The sequence below is a fragment of the Calidris pugnax genome, unplaced genomic scaffold, assembly GCF_001431845.1.
Source record: "Calidris pugnax isolate Ruff unplaced genomic scaffold, ASM143184v1 scaffold14, whole genome shotgun sequence".
NCBI lineage: Eukaryota > Metazoa > Chordata > Aves > Charadriiformes > Scolopacidae > Calidris > Calidris pugnax.
In genome coordinates, this window is record NW_015090793.1 from 1,102,401 (window position 1) to 1,122,571 (window position 20,171).

A 20,171-nucleotide genomic window follows, 5' to 3' on the forward strand; every position below is an offset into this window, starting at 1 on the left:
GGTGGCCTCAGGGGGTGTCTCCCCGCTGATCCCTACCCCCCCCGCCCCTATCCCAGAAGCTCAGGTTGCAGAGCGGCGGCGCCGAGCCCTTCCCGGCTGGGGAAGTTGTTGGTTGGCGGTGCGGGAGAGGCCGGCGGCGGGCAGAGCTAAAAATCCCGGCGGCTGCCCCGCCGGGACCCAGAGGACGGGCGGAGGGCAGCGCCCGTACCGGCGGAGCAGCCGCCCCCGCGGTGGGAAGGGGACAAGGCGAGAAGCTTTCACCGCTATTGGTGGAGACCACCCCTGTCGGCAGGTCCTCAGGGCAAGGGGGAGCCCGGGGGGAGAGGACGGGAGGGTCCCCTTGTGTGTCCCCCCCCTCCAGGCTGAGGGGCCGGGGTGCCATGGGGAGCACCTGCCGGGAGCGTCCGTCCGTCCCTTCTCCCGGCCGGTAGCTCCCATACTCAGCGCCTTCCTAAAACTATATCTCTTTAAGGGTGTCGGGCAAAGTGCTGCAAAAGCCAAGTTCCCAGGATCAATAGAAAGTCTTATCAGTGTCCGTTTAAGAGCATTAAAACTTCCTTGTGTGCACGTGCAGGTGTGTTTTGAGTCTGAGAAGGGGTTTATAACTAAGTAACTAACTAACCAAAACACGCTATTCTAAACTGAACGTTTTCGTTTGCAAACTGAAACGCAAACTGTCACGCGTTTAACAAAGAGACAATTTAAGGCTTGTAGTGGCCGACACAAATGCCACGCTGAAGGATGGGAGCTGGGCAGAGCATCTTTCGGAGTTTGGTGCCCTGGGATCTGTGGAGAGACCGAAAATGCGGGCTCTGGCACGTGAGCAGTTCCCAGGTATCTGGAGGGCTTTGCTGTGAACTGACACCCAAACTTTCCCTGGTGCACACTTATTGCTGTGGTGACAGTCACACCTACCTGCCCTTGTGCCACGCATGAGCACAGGGGTGCTGGGGAAGGAACACCTATGAGGGAGGCGTGGCCGCCTTCGTGTTTCCCTGTCACTGTGAAACACATTGTTTTTTTTTTTTCCTTCCCCCCTTTTCTTTTGTTAGTGTTGTCAGAGGGTTAATATTCTTCTGAGCAACAGTTATATATTTCTTTTTTTTGCATTCTTGCTTCAATGTGCTTTCGTCTTTTATCTGGCATTGCGGAAGTCCGAGCAAATATTTAAAGTAGTGTGTGAGGAGACAGGTCATGGAGAAGTTGAAGTTCATGTTCCAGGAACTGTAAAACTCCGACTCGAGTAAGCCTGAGGTTTTCTGCAGCAGGCTGTGTATTTGAAAAGTTCTCGGTACTGAAGTAGGCTCTAAACCCAACTGTTTGCAACACTTGAAAATAAAGTGGATGTGGGCTTTTGTAATTTGCCAGCACTTCTGAGCTGTCCTGCATTATCTTCCACTTAGCCTCGCGTGCATCTAATTTGCCTGTGCTGAAAGGTTCAAGCATTCATTGGAGTTTTTAGTAAACGCTAGGCTGTATGATCCAAATCATTTTGTTTGCGGGATTTTTCTGATGGGTCTAAGGCTGTTGGAGCGGAGCCCTTTAGCAATATTGCATCAAGATCACTGTGTACCTCTTGTTAACCCTTGCTTATCTTTTGTGAACCCATTGGGAGCGCCCTGATAAGTCCCTCCTACCTGTAGGAGCATGGTGTGTGCACAGCAGAGAAATAATGGGCACGTAGTAAGAGGTGTTATCACAACAAGCTCAATAAAGCCTGGGGTCAAAATGTCTACTTCTTGCTACCAAAGCAATGGTGCGAAGCTTTGTGTGTGGGTGGCAGGTTCATTTTAAGAAGCTGGCTAATAATAAGAAATTGCCTTTGGCTTATGTAATGAACTCAACGGGATGTATTTCTTACACAGGGCTTTTCCCGCTGTCCCCCCTCCATGCACTTCCTCCCGACTTGACTGAAAACAGGCTGGTTAATGAACTGTGTAATCTCCTAAGAAGTTCCCACATCATGTGGAAGCAGTTAAAAGCACTTGGCTGGCCCACGGGGTGTGTTTTAAGCCCCCAGGAGTGGCAGCCATGGAGCGTGGCAGACCCCAGGCAGGCTGGGCTGGGCTGTACGCTGCGGTCCCTGCCCTGGCACCCGAGTACTTCATCCCTTCTTCACCCATCAAAGCAAGCCTGTGACGGTGGTGTGGAAGCGTCCCAACAGCCATGGTGTGTTTGCTTGCCCAGCCGTGCCTCTCCTGAGGCTGGTGGAGCTCATTCTGGTGCATCATTGCTGCTGCTATGCCATGTGTTGGCTGCACACCACCTAGTTCGTGCTCCACATCTTCGTTTTCCAAAGCTTTGTGCGTATGGTTTTGTGCAGCGGATGGAATGTATTGACTCATTAACCTGTGGTGTGTGCTGGAAGTGATATAACTGAAGCTGAGTTTATTAGGCCTGCTTTAGCAGGTCTTTCTCTTTGAGGCTTCGGAGAGTGATGAGACAGTGAGCTGTGCCTGAGATTCTAGGTTCTTAGTGAAGGTTTGTTTTTTTTTGTTTCTTCTAAATTCAAAACACGTTAAAGGCCACCCACTTTAACATATTCAGAAGTCAAGAAAGTTGACTTGTCTTCCGTGATGTACAAAATGACACTCACAAGCAACCAACCAACCACCAAAACACCAACTTCAGCATCTCTTGGGAATGGCAATGGTCACTTCTGCCGCTGTGAGTGGCAGAAGGTAGTACTGGGGAAGGTGGAAAGGATCCTGAAATGCAAAACCTATCAAATCGCCTGAGTGAAAGTCCAGTATCGAAGCAGTGATAACTTTTTTTTCAACGGGTGATGTGTAAGAAGAAAACCTGAGTGGAAGTCCAGTATTGAAGCAGTGATAACTTTTTTTCAACGGGTGATGTGTAAGAAGAAATTGTTAGCAGAGGTGGGCTAGAAACAGGATGAGGGGGATGAAGGGAGAAGAGCTGAGAAGAGGGATACAGGTGTGTTGCTGAGGAAAAAGGGCAAATGGTGTCTCCAGCAGAGTGTGCATGTGTGGCAGTAAATTACTGTTGGAAACTCACATTTGGGTTACAAGACCTAGTTTGTAGCCATAATTTGATTTTTTGGGGGTCACAGTTTCACTAATCCTTACACTCATGGGAGTGGGGTCACACCATCTCCCAGGCTTTCACCTAAGTCAGGTCTACCCATAGACCTGTTGTGTCAAAGACACACTACTCCTTGCTTTGTTGCATTAATGGCGTGTGGCCAACAGTGTCCTTTGCCGAGAGCACGCTTCTCCAGCATTTTACTTTTTTGGTGTGGGGGCTGATGGGATGCTTGCAGCAAAAAAATCTGTGAGGTTGAAAGAAGTTCAAATGTTCACTTATGCCTCGGTAAATGTTAACTGAGGTGCTGTCACTTCCAATTAACTATTCCTTGGGTTGCGGCAAGGGGAAATGTTTCAGGCCACTGTTCTGCAGCGAGATCTGCCTGCAGGAGATATGCAAGAGGGCGTAAGGAGCATTTAAAACCTGAGTTACGTTAAAGTATACTAATAATGGTTGCATCTTTTCTTTGTTTTTCAGAATTGGTCTGGGAGTCTTATCGTAGCCTCTTTAACTGGTGCTTTTGGGTCGTCTTTTCTTTACGGCTACAATCTCTCGGTGGTGAACGCTCCGGCAGTGGTAAGTGACTGACAAAACTGGAATTTCCTATCAGCAGAGGGCAGCCTTGTCCAGCTCGTGTGAGCTCCTCACCAGCCTGCTTTTACAATCCTCCCCATGTAGCAGAAGGGGTTAAATCTCGTACTTTGCCTGAAAAGCTTCTATCTGCTGTCTGTGAGGTTTCCACTTAAATTCAGTAGCTGTCAGGAAGCTAAAGGCTGCTCTTGAGGTGAGGTTTTCTCATTCTCCCCAAGCTTGGACTAACACTCAGTCTTCTTGCAGGCTTTTGTGTGAAAAGGTATTTATTAATAATCTGTCTCTTCTGACTGGTGAGTGTTTGGTAGCTCTGTGCCCGTGTTCAGCAGTTTCTCTTCAGCTTGTTCACTTCCAAAGGGTGGTACAACATGTCATTCCTGCAGCGCTGATTATACAAGTGATGCCTCTGGCTTCCTCTGAAATAATGGGCCTCGTCTGCCTTTCGCGGTGAGGCCTTGTTTGGTTCTGAACTCGAAACCGCTGTGTTGACCATGTGTGTTGGCTGCAACATATGGAATAGATTTGATGAGTAGAGTGCTGTGAAATCAGTGTACAATGTTTGGAGGGATTTCATTAAGATATCAGTTATCACAAATGGAAATCTGAACATTTTGTTTTCACAATGGCCCTCTAGAGTTCCTCTTAATTAATTCAGTCAAGCACAGCAGTCGAGTGGAGCCGAAAGCAACATTGTTTCAAAAAAGTAGCTAGTAAATTTTGGGAAGTAACTGTTGAAATTCCATTTCAAAGTAGTTCCGCTCCAAAGCTAAGCTTCTTTTATGGAAATCTCCTATTAAAATGTGTGGCTAGGTTTCCACCTAACAGGTTGGCCACATCACATTAAAGATGGATGCAAATAATGCAAGAAGAATTATTTTCTTTTAATTTTTCATGTGGGTATTTTATTTGGTAAACTGAGACCTAAAGGACAAGGAACAGACTCACCCTGTGGGAAGTTTTAATTGCCGCCTTTGTAACTTGTGGAAATTTTCTTGAAGTTTCTGGTATTTTTGTACCAATAACACAGGATGGGACAAATTGGATATTTATTGTAGCATGACATGTCTAGGCATCACTTTACCTTGCAGTCATGAGAAGATAAACAAGGCTTAGAGGAAATCAGCAGTAAGCTGAAATTCTGTGAGCAATGGTATTGATTGTCCTGATGGTAGACATCCTTCCTGCACTGCCTCGGTACTGTCAACAGAGCAGTGAGAATGATCCGATTTCTAAACTTTTAAGTGCCATCTAAAAAATGGGCTGTCCTGGTAATCAGAGCTCTCCTGTGGCTTTCTGCGGGAGTAAAGGAAATAAAGGATGACAGGATGTGCTGTTCGGCATTGCTCAGACACTTAGGTTTGAACAATGTCATAGATCACAGGGGTGACCAGAGTGCTGGTGGAGAGGTTGCAGGTGCAACCCTACCGTGATGAATGATGGAACTCCAGATGTCATGGTTAGTAACGCTCCCAGGATTGTCTTGGGTTTTTTTGCTTGAAATCTTTACTGTTGGTTTTGGACTGAAACCAGGTACCACGCTGAGGATGGGTTTGGTCGTACTGTTGACAGGTATACGTGAAGTCTCCCTTTTTCCAGCATGGTGTTTCAGTGTTTGATTGAGAACTTTGTATCTGTCTTATTCATGTTAAGCCATGCGTTAGCTAGAGCTAAGGAGGTCCTACTGACAAGGCATACATAGCAGTGCATGTTCAAATACAAAAAGGATGAAGGGAAGAAGGTTCTCCTGTGCTCGTAACCATGGTGGGGAGGAGCAAGCTGTACCAAAGCTGTGCTTCTTGCAGCACAGGAAAAGGAACCTTTGCTCCATCTCTTTTCCCCTGAATGTCACCAAATCGGTCTGCTGCAAGGTGACCCTTTGGGAATACTGGTGTGAGGTGACTGAGGAAAACCAAAGGGGAGCAGCTCTTAGCTGTAGATTAACAGCACTCTCATAAGAGATTATATTGGCAGTGCAGTAATTCCTAAAATTTGTAAGCTGACTTTCATTTATAAACTTGGTGGGACAAGTAACTTGTTCTGGTGACTTGCAGTATACAGCCTGGGTTGTGCGAGCATCTATCTCTCTGTAGGATGGTGGGTATTGGCTGCCCCTACTTACTTCAGTATAATTCCTTTTGATGTCCGAAGTCCTCCAACCTTAGAGAAGGACTGCGTGATGCTTTGAGAGTTGTTGAAAAAATGCTTGATGATGACTGTTGACGAAGACACAGGATGTTTCCAGGATCCTGAAACTGAGCACGTCAGCACGATGACTGAGTTGGGTGGAGTTCATTTGACACTGAAGCATTGAAGAACTTAAATTCTTGTGCACATTTCCTTTCGATTCCTTTCTGATGCCAGTTCATCAGTCTCCAGGGCAATACCCCTGCAGTTCTCACCGGTGAACTTATTGCAGGTCATCTCCTAAGGTAGAGTTGGTCCAACTTCCTTTTTGTTGCAAGAGGTGAATAAACTGCACCAGCTCTGCTCAGAGCAGAGATTGCTTCCCACTCAGTCCCTTACTTTTCAGTGGGAAAGAGCAGTGACCTGTCACAGGTGTTTCCCCTGTGCACAGCGCTTCAGCACACAAAAAACCCTGAATTAGAAATTGTCTATGGGCTTTTTCAAAGAGTTACCAGAATTTATTAAAAATGCATGGGAGCAGTTGGCAGTAGGAAGACGAATGCTTTAATTGAATCCCAGCTGAAGCTGTCTTTTTCTGAGCTGAGTTTCTATAGTTCACTCCTCGGACTGGTTGTGGGCAAGATCTGTAGAACAATGATGTCCTTTGTGCTCCACATGGGAAGTGAAGTCTCTGCCACTTACTGATGCACAGCCCTTGCCCCCATCCTGTGGGTGGCTGCAGCTCTGCATTCCTTTTAGAGCTGATATGGAGAAAGCAAGACTTTTTTTATACATTACAAAAATGTATAGCCTGCTGTGTCAGCCAGTTAGATAGTTGTCACTGTGTGTGAGTCACGGTTGCCACTATGGCTAAGGTCATTTTTCTTCTCTAAAGACCAGTTTATTTCTTCCCTTGATGTAAGTTGTTTACAGTTAAAGAGACAAGGAAAATGTTTCCCTTATATTTAAAATATATCCCTTCTATTTATTAATATAAATATATATATATCCTGTATATTTCCCACTACTACCTAAGTGAACTGAGGCCACAGAATACAAGATACTGATATCAGTCAGCTGCCATTCCTTGTAGGCTTTTGTTAGAGGCTAAAATTTTTGTATACAGATTTATGCCATTAGCATTGTTCACACAACTGATTAAAATCCCAAAGGAACCTTTCCATGGAAGTCAATGGATCCGAATCCAGTGGATTTGTTGTATTAGATTTGTTTTGTTTCATGTGCAGCTCCTCAAACCCTTTGTGTTATTAGCTTCCCATTTATTGGCAATGGGAATCCAGACACAGGTGATGTATTTGCCAGTACACTTATCTTACTATTGAGTGTTGTGGTTTGTACTTTTTTTTCTTGACTATTTGCAATTATTTGATGTCTCCTTGTAAATAACAAAGCTATGCTGAGAAAATCAGTCATAGCACAAGGGGAGAATAATTTGCATGCTATTTTTAGCCATTATTAGCAAGAAATGCTAATAGTGTTCTAAAAATGTGTTCTCTTAGTATTCATTACTATCAGAAATGAACTTCAAATAAACAAGATGATATCTGAATCTAAATATAGTCTGAGTATTGCTGTTGAAGAGGTAAGATGTATTACTTGATTTAATGGCAGATTCATTTGGAAGTTTACTGTGAGATTCTTCTAAATGGACCAAGCACCAAATTTACTTTTTAGGTTTTTTGTTGGGGTTTTTTTCTGTCTCTTTGTATAGAAACATGTAAGGTAGGATGGGAGACGTATCCCTGTCCTCCTTTTAGTTCAAGGCACAAGAGACCTACTACAAACTTGATAGAAGGGGGTGACTGAGGAAAACCGAAGGGGAGCAGCTCTTAGCTGTAGATAAACAGCACTCTCATAAGAGATTATTTGGCAGTTCAGTAATTCCTAAAAGTTGTAAGCTGACTTTCATTTATAAACTTGGTGGGACAAGTAACTTGTTCTGGTGACTTGCGGCACGCAGCCTGGGTTGTGCGAGCATCTATCTCTCTGTAGGATGGTGGGTATTGGCTGCCCCTACTTACTTCAGTATAATTCCTTTTGATGTCCGAAGTCCTCCAACCTTAGAGAAGGACTGCGTGATGCTTTGAGAGTTGTTGAAAAAATGCTTGATGATGACTGTTGACGAAGACACAGGATGTTTCCAGGATCCTGAAACTGAGCACGTCAGCACGATGACTGAGTTGGGTGGAGTTCATTTGACACTGAAGCATTGAAGAACTTAAATTCTTGTGCACATTTCCTTTCGATTCCTTTCTGATGCCAGTTCATCAGTCTCCAGGGCAATACCCCTGCAGTTCTCACCGGTGAACTTATTGCAGGTCATCTCCTAAGGTAGAGTTGGTCCAACTTCCTTTTTGTTGCAAGAGGTGAATAAACTGCACCAGCTCTGCTCAGAGCAGAGATTGCTTCCCACTCAGTCCCTTACTTTTCAGTGGGAAAGAGCAGTGACCTGTCACAGGTGTTTCCCCTGTGCACAGCGCTTCAGCACACAAAAAACCCTGAATTAGAAATTGTCTATGGGCTTTTTCAAAGAGTTACCAGAATTTATTAAAAATGCATGGGAGCAGTTGGCAGTAGGAAGACGAATGCTTTAATTGAATCCCAGCTGAAGCTGTCTTTTTCTGAGCTGAGTTTCTATAGTTCACTCCTCGGACTGGTTGTGGGCAAGATCTGTAGAACAATGATGTCCTTTGTGCTCCACATGGGAAGTGAAGTCTCTGCCACTTACTGATGCACAGCCCTTGCCCCCATCCTGTGGGTGGCTGCAGCTCTGCATTCCTTTTAGAGCTGATATGGAGAAAGCAAGACTTTTTTTATACATTACAAAAATGTATAGCCTGCTGTGTCAGCCAGTTAGATAGTTGTCACTGTGTGTGAGTCACGGTTGCCACTATGGCTAAGGTCATTTTTCTTCTCTAAAGACCAGTTTATTTCTTCCCTTGATGTAAGTTGTTTACAGTTAAAGAGACAAGGAAAATGTTTCCCTTATATTTAAAATATATCCCTTCTATTTATTAATATAAATATATATATATCCTGTATATTTCCCACTACTACCTAAGTGAACTGAGGCCACAGAATACAAGATACTGATATCAGTCAGCTGCCATTCCTTGTAGGCTTTTGTTAGAGGCTAAAAACTTTTGTATACAGATTTATGCCATTAGCATTGTTCAGACAACTGATTAAAATCCCAAAGGAACCTTTCCATGGAAGTCAATGGATCCGAATCCAGTGGATTTGTTGTATTAGATTTGTTTTGTTTCATGTGCAGCTCCTCAAACCCTTTGTGTTATTAGCTTCCCATTTATTGGCAATGGGAATCCAGACACAGGTGATGTATTTGCCAGTACACTTATCTTACTATTGAGTGTTGTGGTTTGTACTTTTTTTTCTTGACTATTTGCAATTATTTGATGTCTCCTTGTAAATAACAAAGCTATGCTGAGAAAATCAGTCATAGCACAAGGGGAGAATAATTTGCATGCTATTTTTAGCCATTATTAGCAAGAAATGCTAATAGTGTTCTAAAAATGTGTTCTCTTAGTATTCATTACTATCAGAAATGAACTTCAAATAAACAAGATGATATCTGAATCTAAATATAGTCTGAGTATTGCTGTTGAAGAGGTAAGATGTATTACTTGATTTAATGGCAGATTCATTTGGAAGTTTACTGTGAGATTCTTCTAAATGGACCAAGCACCAAATTTACTTTTTAGGTTTTTTGTTGGGGTTTTTTTCTGTCTCTTTGTATAGAAACATGTAAGGTAGGATGGGAGACGTATCCCTGTCCTCCTTTTAGTTCAAGGCACAAGAGACCTACTACAAACTTGATAGAAGGAAGACAGTGAGTGGCATGTTCTACCTCCACCTTTCTTAGGTGCTTTGCAGGTGGAGAGGTGGTGTTTCAAACTAAATAAAGTCCTCAAATTGAATAGTCCCTGTGTCCAAGGCTGGAATACCTAAGGTCTGAAGTTCCTAGTTTATACAGGGAAAGTGTGTTGTTAAGCTTCTCTTGCTGAGTGCTGCCCCAGGATAATTTAGTACCTATGACATGCTGGAGGAAATCTGAGAAGAAACAGGGGAAAAGTGCCAAGATTAAACTTTGTGATACTGTACAGCTTGTCAGGGAGCAGTGACTTAGGACAAGTGAGAGCATTACATGAGTGTGCTGTGCCCTTCTGCAGTAGTGACCGCCTGTTCACTGTCCCCACCAGACACCACGGTTGCATCAGAGTTTTGCTTGATTACAAAATGGGAACAGCATAAAAATGAGGAATTTTGTCTAAAAGGAAAGTAAATAGGCAATATCTCTGCAAGCAATAGAGAGACTGCATTAAAGTGTCATGCTATGACATCTTTACCTTTTAGAAAGATAACTTTGGTGTAATAAAACATCAGGGAGGGGAAGTTGTTAGAAGGCATCCTTCAAAAACCTGCAGTTGTGCCTGAGTGAGGAAAGCAGAAAAAGAGTATAAATTCTGGGACGTTGAAGGCTAAAAAAGTGAGCTGGTCCTGGAGTACTTTCAGCAGGCACAAAAGGTGTCCAGACAGAGGGCTTGGGGATATAAGGCTGATAGATGAAGCTGAAAAAGACAATACAAAAACAGAACAAGGAACCTGAATTAATGTTTTGAATTGGAGAAGTCTGAGAAAGTCCCATGCTGGAACCTTCTGCATTGGAGAAGCAGAAATGTCAATAGAGATATGGAATAAAATCAGTGATAATTTTGTGTCAGGTTGCTAAAATACCTTAACACTTGTTCAAGATGGAAAAAAATAAGTCAAAATATAGGCTTCAGATCACAGTTCAGATTCTTTTAAAATAGCCTCAGTAACAGTAACACTGAGAAGGTTAATATGACTTCAAGAAAAAAGTAGTTTAGGGGGAATACTTGGAACATACCTGCTAAGAATTAGTTATTTGTACCTGATAAACTAGCAGAAACTGTAGTAGAAAAGTGAGAATCTGGGTAAGAGCTGGCATAGCTTTTGCAGAGGAGAACCGTGACTCGGGGATCTTGTTGGAGTTCTCCAGAGATTCAAGAGGCACTCAGAGTTTCAAAAGATACCCTGGAAGGGCCCTTATGGAAGGGTGTTAGGGAAAATAAGCTGCCATTGTAGAAAAGCATAGGTCTCAGGATAGCTGAAGAGTTAGAAGATAGGTCTCAGGTTTTCATTTCTTAGGAGAACCAGCTTGTCTGGCAGATACATTCATATCAGAGTCTTAGGTGTCTGATTTTGTCTGATACATCTTTCATTACTGAAAAGAAATTGCTTACCTTCTTTAGCAACCTGAACTTCGTTCAAAAAGCAGCTTATGTAAATTTCAAGGGGAGAGGCTATAACATACATATAAAAGTGATTTGGGGTTCTTAATTTTAACGGTGTCAGACAACTAGCTCTTTTTGACTGGTACTGTGGGCTTCTTTTACCCCCATCAGTGTGAAACCAACAGCTGTCAGCTCTTATTTGTCTTGGCTGTAAATGCTTTAGGAGAAAGATGTTACCTTTCATTGCTTGGCTTAGTGGGTCCTTGATTTTGTATGGCTGCCAGATGTGGCAGTGTCATAAATACAATGCAAAAGTGGACATAGCCTACCTTCTTCCCTCAGTCCATGCATGTGAATTGTTTCCAATTTTCTCTGTGTTTTTCTGCTAGTGTTATGCTAAAGAATTTGTAGAATCACTTACTTTTATAATCACTTACTTTTTCCCTTTGGAAAAAATAGACTAGTGAGAGGCACTTAATTTGAGCAATTCTGAGATCTGCATTCGGGGACTAAAATACAAAATAGAAATGATAAATGTGGTTTCATGGTGAGTACAGTGTAGGGTTTTGCCAAAAGGATTCCTATGTCTATAATTTTTAAAGCGTCTTTAAAATTTTTCCAGGGAATTTGCTAAGTTACATGTGAACTTGCACACACATACCCAAAACTATCAACGTTCTACATTCATGTCTACCTATTATTTTTTACCTACCTTGTTTATGACTGGCATGTAGTTAAATGTGTGCGTGCATTGACTGGTTCAGTTTGTGGTGCAATTGCATCTAGAGGCTGCATTTTTGGAGGAGGGAGGTAGAAGAGGGAGGGTGATTCCTGCAAGCAAGCTACTGGGCTTTTTTTAAGTTCTGTTTCACTCAGTTGTGTTCTTAAAGTGCCATTATTTTTTGTTAACATGTGTTGTTGTTACTATGTATTTTCTTTTAGTATATCAAGAAGTTTTACAATGAAACTTGGGAAAGAAGATACGGCTTCTCAGTAGATGAAAGCACACTGACTCTCCTCTGGTCCATAACAGTTTCTATATTTGCCATTGGTGGCCTTGTGGGTGCCATTATTGTTACCCCAATTGTGAAGTTCTTTGGACGGTAAGTGTATTGGAAAACATTTATTTTCTAACGCGTTTTCTCACTTAGTCTCTCTAGAAGGTTTCATTATTATTTTTTAAATAAAAATCCTCTTCACCAGAATGCAAATTTAAACATCTTCAAATTATGAAAGCTCATTTATAAAAGTTCTGAATTTCCAAGAGTAAAGTCAGTATCTTTCTGTCTGGCCTTACTGTGCATCGAGTCACACAAGCAATTTGCTCTGAACGGGCAGTGTGTTGGGATGTTAAGGATGTTGAATTGTCAAGAGTGCAAAAAGAAAATACCACAAAATTGGGAAAATTTCACAAAGGATTGGCAGATTCTTGTTTCATGAGTCTGCTGAGTATCTCACTGTACACAAATAAAGCTATCAGCATGTCTCATTTGCTTCTCAACATATGTTGTCATGTGGTAATAAAAATTTGCTCTTTTTTTTTCTTCCTTATGTCAACTTAAAATACAGTTTGAAGAACTAAACCAGGATGATGTTTGTGTTTGGTCTTCCCCAAGCTTAGGGATGTCTTTCCTGCTCTATGTAATGCAGTATTTGAGCAAGTCTTGACAATAGGGAATATGAATACTTTAGGAATGTTTGTGCTGGTGTGTGTTTGCATTTTTGCTGCAGGTACTAATTAGATATTTCTGTCAGATTTTTGTTTCATACAGTCTTCCAAAGAGAATTTTAAAAGCTATATTTACCTATATTTAGAAGGGCATGGGAAAAAAAAAAAAGCTGTTATAGCATTCATCCTAACTAAGGATCCTAACTATAGCATTCATCCTAAGATTTTCTTTAATTGTAAATTCTGTATAATTTGATAATTTTTACTCAGTTAAATTATTGGAGAAAGTCATCACAGTGGCTTAAATGTAAGCATTCACCTCCACTGTTCTTACTTTTCTGTTCTACATTTTGACTATTTCCCTCCCTTTAGATTGTACTCTCCTAGACTTGTCTGTCATTATTTCAACTCTTCCACATCCCGTTTTTCACCTTAAAGAGTATGTTTTCAGGTTCTTCTATTTCATGCTTTCAGCGAGTCAGTACTTATTCTCTGCTCTGTAAATCAGTTATCCATTCTTCTTTACTTTGTTCTGTCCCTTCACCATTTGATTTTAAATTCTTAGGTATATTTCAGTCACGTTTTGTTTTTTTTTAGGTTTGCAATCTTCTGTCAAATTGTCAGTTTGGGTTTTACACACTTCTTAAATATATGAAACTACGCCCAACTGTTTGATTTCCAGACTTGTCACTGAGTCTTCTTTACTTTATTAAAAAGTGAAGTGAAAAATAGGTTCATAGAAAGCTTGAATTTTTGGTGAAGAGTAGAACAGCTTTGTGTGGGGGTTCGTTAAAGTGGTATCTGATCTCAGTTTGGTGGGAGCATATGATATTTCCAGGGCTTTACATCTTGCAGATTCTGGCCCTGTTTATTGTGTTTATCCCAGTTAAACCGTGAAAACAGCTCTCTCATAGATATGGTGTATGTGTACTTGATTAGAGATGGGAAGGGATTTCATCTCTCAGGGATGCTGGATAAAGGCTGCTCATCCGAGTGTGGTTCTTGAGTTCGCTGTTCACGCTGCAGTGTGTTCGTCTGGTCCAGGAAACCAGACTGACATATCGGTACGGTAATTGAGGAGCACATTACGAAGTGTTGACAGAACAATAAAATACTCCACTGTTAAATTGTTCAAGTGTAGGTGGGAGGGTTGTATGTATGATGAAGCGGAGCTCCATTACACTGACAGAAAATAATGAACTAAGGGGGATCAAAAGCATTAGTCAGAAATAATGTATGGCTTTAAAAAGAGCACTCTCGAATCATATTGCTGTAAGGTTAATAACATAATTTTCAAATTACCAGATGCCTAGGCCCTATTTACTTCAAGAGAGATGTAGACTAATGTTTTCAGAGGGCTTTGATCCACGTAAGCGTAAGTTCCACATTCAATGTGGCTTTGGCACTTCATATGTATTCTCTTCTACTGAAGAGCAACTGCTGTTGTGTATCCTGAACATCCAGAGTGATCTGCTCAGTGGATTGCTTAGGCCACTGCTAGGAAGGCATTTGCAGGAGGGGGACAAGGCCTTCCCTCAAGCGCAGTGAACCATTTTCGGCATGAAGTGATTAAGGGAATTCATCTGGTTTATTTTAGTAACCCTACCACTTCGTTACTCTGAAATCATCTGCTGTAGTTGAAATGGTGATCCAGTATTCAATCTGTTACTGCTTTTATTTGAACACCTAGTTTAAAGAACATACAGCTTGTTATCTGAAAACCTAGTTTCCTTACTATACTTTCTGTATAAGGTATATTTGCTCCCAAATGAAGGTTCTGGAGTCTTTCTTATTAGAGTCTAATTTTGAGACAATACAGTTTTGATAAAACTTTAATTCTATCATTTTCCTAGTTTTGAATTTTAAACAAAAAGATTATTAATTCAGATCCCAAATTAAAGTTATTGCAGCTGTGGAGGGCACATCGTCGCTAGAATTATGTCCTGGCCTCTGGAACTATCCAATATCACGAGAGCATATGACAACCTTGAAATCAGAAGAGATTAATCATATCTGGTTTTGCAAAAAGCCAAGGACAATTCTAGAGAAGAGATTCTCAAGTGTTTTCAATATCCAAAATACCTAAAAATGAAAAAGGCAGAAAAAATCCTTAAATTTTAGCTCTATTTGTGTTTAGTTGATGGGTAAACTCTCTCAGCTGGGATGCTTGTAGAAACTTATTTCTACTGAGCAAATGGATCTTCTCTCAGGAGTACTTCCGATTGAGTACAGGATTGGAAGGTACATTCCTGAGGGAATGGGTTGTTTCATCTGGAGAAAAGGAGGCTGAGGGGAGACCTCATCACTCTCTACAATCACTACAAAGGAGGTTGTAGAGAGTTGGCGGTCGGTCAACAGGACAAGAGGAGATGGCCTCAAGTTGTGCCAGGGGAGGTTTAGATTGGAGATTAGGGAAAAATTCTTCACCAAAGGAGTTGTCAATCACTGGAACAGGCTGCCCAGAGAAGTGGTGGAATTGCCATCCCTGGAGGTATTTAAAATGGGTAGATGTGGTGCTGAGGGACATGGCTTAGTGGTGTTTTTGTCGGTGTTAGGTTGATGGTTGGCCCTCCATGGGCCACAGTCCCTCTGGGGATGGATCTCATCAGTCCTGGAGCACCTTCTCCTCCACTGACCTTGTAACTCCCTTGTTCCATCTTCTCACAGAAGCCACCCCTGCTGCCCCTTCCCTTCCAAAACCTTGGTACAGTCACCCAGCACAGCTTTTTTCATTACCAAAAATCTACATGCTTTATATATTAATACTGTAAACAGTGTATTACTTTATTGTTTTCATTTTTTTTCAATTTGGCAAAGACAATAACTTTTCTTTTTATCTTGGTTGGTTAGGCTGTGCTTCTCTGTTCTTTGCTGCATAGAATAAGGGGTCGCTGGCCCACTTTTTCTAGAAAGATACATATTTTGCAGGTTTTATTTAAATTAAGGAAAAAGAAAGTAAAACATGAGATGAATGTGTAGTATTTTTTTGTCCTGAATGAACACTTTGTTTCCATTTCTGGCATTATTTATATCACTTTAGCCCTAACAAATTATATCCATTTGAAAAATCTGTTTCAAATCTTATTGTTTGATCTTCAAACAATGTTCAAAAATACTAGAAAGCAGGAACAGTATTTAAAAATGCTCGCTATCAAAATGGTATCGATCTGTTGTAACAAGCTGGATGACTGGCTCACCTGGTAGGAGACTCCCAGTTGATTCTTCTATGTTGAACTCAAGAAGAATGAGGACTGCTGGGTTTACTACAGAAAAGGGAAGGGTAGGCAGCCTTCCTGGTCATTGCTCTTTGTTTGCATGGAAATCGCAATATATAGAGATTGAAAATCCATTGAGAGTACTTAAAAAATTAATATCACTTCAGTTAATAAAATTGGGATACTTGCAGCCTGTGCCATTTACCATCAAAGTTAATAGAATCCTCATAATTTACATCATCAGTGATGTTTATCTCCAGGTAAATTTGTTTACAAACCAGTTGGTTCCTTCATATGTTGTTGTGAGTGGGATTGGAGGCTTCAGCCTTATGATGTACCTCTAGGGCCAAAACAAGACTGTGCTTAATTATGTGACTGGTAAAGACAAAGCTCCGTTGCCTTGCCACATATAACTGAGTGAGGTGACTCACAGGTGGAAAACATAGGGTACGAGCATTCTCTTGCTATGTAATTGTGAAAATTATGGTGTTTTGTCTTGTGTTAGATTGTAAGCAAGGCAAAACAGCTGTCTCGTTGGGATGTGCTGTAGAAAGCCCACCACATCTCCAGCAGATATCCCAGCTCTGTCTGTGACTCTGCTTGGGAACTGTAAGAAACTTTTCAGTCGCTCGCAAGGCTGAACTTGATGATAATGACTTCTCCAGACATTCACCTGCAGGCTGTAATTTAGCAAAAAGCCACTTAAATCTGTATTTGTGGTGAGATGTGTATAAGGTAGCAGCTATTCTCTGAGTTCTGGGTGGATTTTCTACTTCATCTTTCAATAGAGAATCATTGCAGCAGAGCTATTGATCTTATCTCTTTAACCCCTCTTCTTCCATGTGTTCAGGGAAATGACACCTTGGATGTCAGTGTCTGATTGTCAAAGGCCCATGAAATCCTACATGTTGTTTCTTTTGTAAAGTATTTCCTTCTGCAGAAGTTATGAGGCTTACAAGTCATTGTTGAATTAATGAGTCCCTCAAACTGGAGCAGAAAGTTCTGTAGGATGACAACTGTGAGAAATACAGCTGTTGGTATAGTGTGAATGAGAAATTAAGATGTTTTGAAATTTTGAAAATATGTTTTCATTATTTTCTTTCTACTTTTTCAACAAAGCAATAATTTGCCATTACATTTCTTTTGTTTGAAATAAGTATTTTTTTCACATTTTATTTTACTGCTTTGAATGAAATAATTTAAAAGTTGGGGAAAAAATATGTATATCAATATTTTGGTTAATTTCAACAATTTTTTGGAAGGAGGTTGATTTTTATCTCTTCTATGAGCTCCAGTATTTTTTCTAACTCTGTAAGTAGTAAGTAATTTTCCTCAATGTATTTTTTTAATATCATGGGTTTAAGGGTGAACTATAGTGATATAAATATGTCAGCGTTGGGAAGTTCTCAACATGGCAAAAGCTATATGTAGCATAAAAGTGCCTATAGTTATATCAGCTTATTGCCATTTGAAGTATATTCTCTGGTTCCTACATGCATACATTCACCCAGAGTATGCTTGTTTATATTCATATACAGTGTCTTGGGCATGGCACTTGGGTTCTTAGGATGTGTGGGATGGCTAATTGCCGTGCCTTTGAAGTGTCACTCTTCAGTTAACTATAATATGTTCTATTTTGAAGCTGTGACATAGGTTTGGAACTGTATCCATTTGGGTATAGTGTTGTATTTTGAAACTCTACACAACATGTAAGAGGCAGTGTTGCTTAGGCATCTTTTGTTTTTATTTATGGATATTTAAGCATAATAGGCTAGCGTGCTTTGAATATGACTGGATTTAGCTGTTACGATGCTGGTATTTACATAAAATATCTTTTTCTTTTAGGAAATGTACGTTGCTGCTCAATAATGTGTTTGCAGTGACAGCTGCATTGCTGATGTCCCTCTCCTTGTTGGCGGGGTCATTTGAAATGCTCATACTGGGGCGCATTATAATGGGAGTTGATGCAGGTAAATTTTTTTATCATGCTGTTCATATCTGAAATGCTTGTGCCATGCATAATCTTTCTCCTTTACCCCGGTTATATCTTTCTTTACATTAAAGAGGCATTTCAGGCACTAGCCACACTGATTTCACTGGGACAAAACAGTACACTAAGGGTTGGAGGGTCTGATGTTTGGAGAAGACTCTGGTATGGACGCTAGCAGCTGCAGTCCAACCTGTTCCTCCCCCTTTCCTGCTTCAGCACCAGTAAAGCATATCTGTCTTCATGCCATGAAAATCCTTTGGCTCTGAGGGTGTAGTCTGTTCATATAAGCTGCTTTGTGTTTAGAAGTTGTTGGATCCCATGCTACTACCAGTAGGATTAAGTGGAAGGTTTGGTACATCATCATTTGCTCCAAGCAACACAGTCTTCTTGGTTTAAAAATAAATCACAGAGATGCTGCTGCACCAGAATAGTCCTGCAGCTAGCAGTGAGGTTCTCAGCAACTTCACAGATGGGTAGATGGTGAAAAATGTTTACCTAAAGTGGAGACAGACTTGATGAATCATGATTGTTTTACCTTCTCAGTGTAATTACCTGACAAGTGAACATACTTGCACATTTGCATTGCTAAGCTCCCTTCCTGGCAAGCTTTGTCTGTGGTGTTAGTAAGCACAAACTACAGTTGTTTAAAAGTGGATGTTGTGTCCATCACTTGCAATGTAAAGTTCATGGGTAATTTTGGTGCTGACCGCCAATTTTTGTCTCGGATTACTACCAAACGACCGAACTTCTGGAGCTTTGTAAATATTGTCATTGTACTAAGCAGCTCCAGTATTTTTTCTAACTCTATAAGTAGTAAGTAATTTTCCTCAATGTATTTTTTTAATATCATGGGTTTAAGGATGAACTATAGTGACATAAATATGTCAGTGTTGGGAAGTTCTCAACATGGCAAAAGCTATATGTAGCATAAAAGTGCCTATAGTTATATCAGTTTATTGCCATTTGAAGTGTATTCTCTGGTTCCTACGTGCATACATTCACCCAGAGTATGCTTGTTTATATTCATATACAGTGTCTTGGGCATGGCACTTGGGTTCTTAGGATGTGTAGGATGGCTAATTGCCGTGCCTTTGAAGTGTCGCTCTTCAGTTAACTATAATATGTTCTATTTTGAAGCTGCAGTATCACGTGCATCTGTTTTCTCCTGGGTTTAAGCAGCATTCTCACCCTTATATTATGCCAGCTATTAAGAGTTCATAGGATGCAGCTGTAAGCCAGTATTGAGAGGAACATCTGCTAATACAATAAAAATATTTCATTTGACAGTGTCTGCTCTCTCTGCATGACACATTGGTTCTTTTTTCCTTACCTGCACCAGCACTAACATGATTTTCCTTGCTTTGGAATGAACAAATTTAAAACATAAAATCGGTTCTCTTGGTGATTCTCATCTCCGAGTAACCTTTGGTGCTTCTCATCAAATAGCAGCCTACGCACATCACTATAGGTCTGTAACAGACAATCAATCCCATGGTTATTAAATGGTCCAAGAGTAATTAAGCATGCAGAGAAGATAATTCATATTGTCTGTGGATAAATATCACTCTGTTCTTTGCATGTTTTTATGCCATTTTTGTGAGCATATTAGCATTCATACTCCTTTCAGTAGATGATTTTTTCAAACCTGGCATAATGAAAAGGCGATTTGACTTAATATATGGGTTTTTGCTTGCTTTGTAGGCATTTCTCTGAGTGCCCTTCCCATGTATTTGAGTGAAATATCTCCTAAGGAAATCCGTGGTTCTTTGGGTCAGGTCACAGCGATTTTCATCTGTATTGGTGTTTTCACTGGTCAAGTTTTGGGACTGCCAGAAATATTTGGACAAGTAAGTATTTAACAGATGTTCTCTGTGAAAGAATACAAGAATGCTTAAAGTGTTATTTTTCCATATTTTGACTGAGTTCCTTACAAAAGCAGAAAACAGAAACTTTTTTTTGTTTTATTTCAAAGCACTATGAAAAGTGATTTCTTCCATGTCTTTTAAAAGTGTGTCTGTGTGACTGAGTTTGGTAGACGTGGCGAGCAGCTTTAACAGCTTGAGCAGCCTGTGTGTGTGCATATGCAAGTTTTCCCACCCCTCTTTTCCTTGAAACATATTTATTTTTGCTGATTTCCAGTTGCTTTGAGTATCAAGTTCTTAAGAGTTTTTCCATCTTTCATTTACAATTTTTAAAGTCAGATAGAACTGGTTAGAGTTTTTACAGGAACCTGAATA

The 20,171-nt window shown here is 40.9% G+C and overlaps 1 protein-coding gene across 1 annotated transcript in view; it reads left to right on the forward strand.

The window, feature by feature from the left end:
- Positions 1-20,171, forward strand: part of SLC2A9 (solute carrier family 2 (facilitated glucose transporter), member 9) — a 164,515-nt gene that overhangs the window by 34,122 nt on the left and 110,222 nt on the right. Inside the window, exons 4-7 of the mRNA XM_014966695.1 lie at positions 3,526-3,624; positions 12,003-12,163; positions 17,790-17,914; positions 19,636-19,781. Coding sequence (XP_014822181.1) covers positions 3,526-3,624; positions 12,003-12,163; positions 17,790-17,914; positions 19,636-19,781 — 531 coding nt within the window. The remainder of the gene's footprint in view (positions 1-3,525; positions 3,625-12,002; positions 12,164-17,789; positions 17,915-19,635; positions 19,782-20,171) is intronic.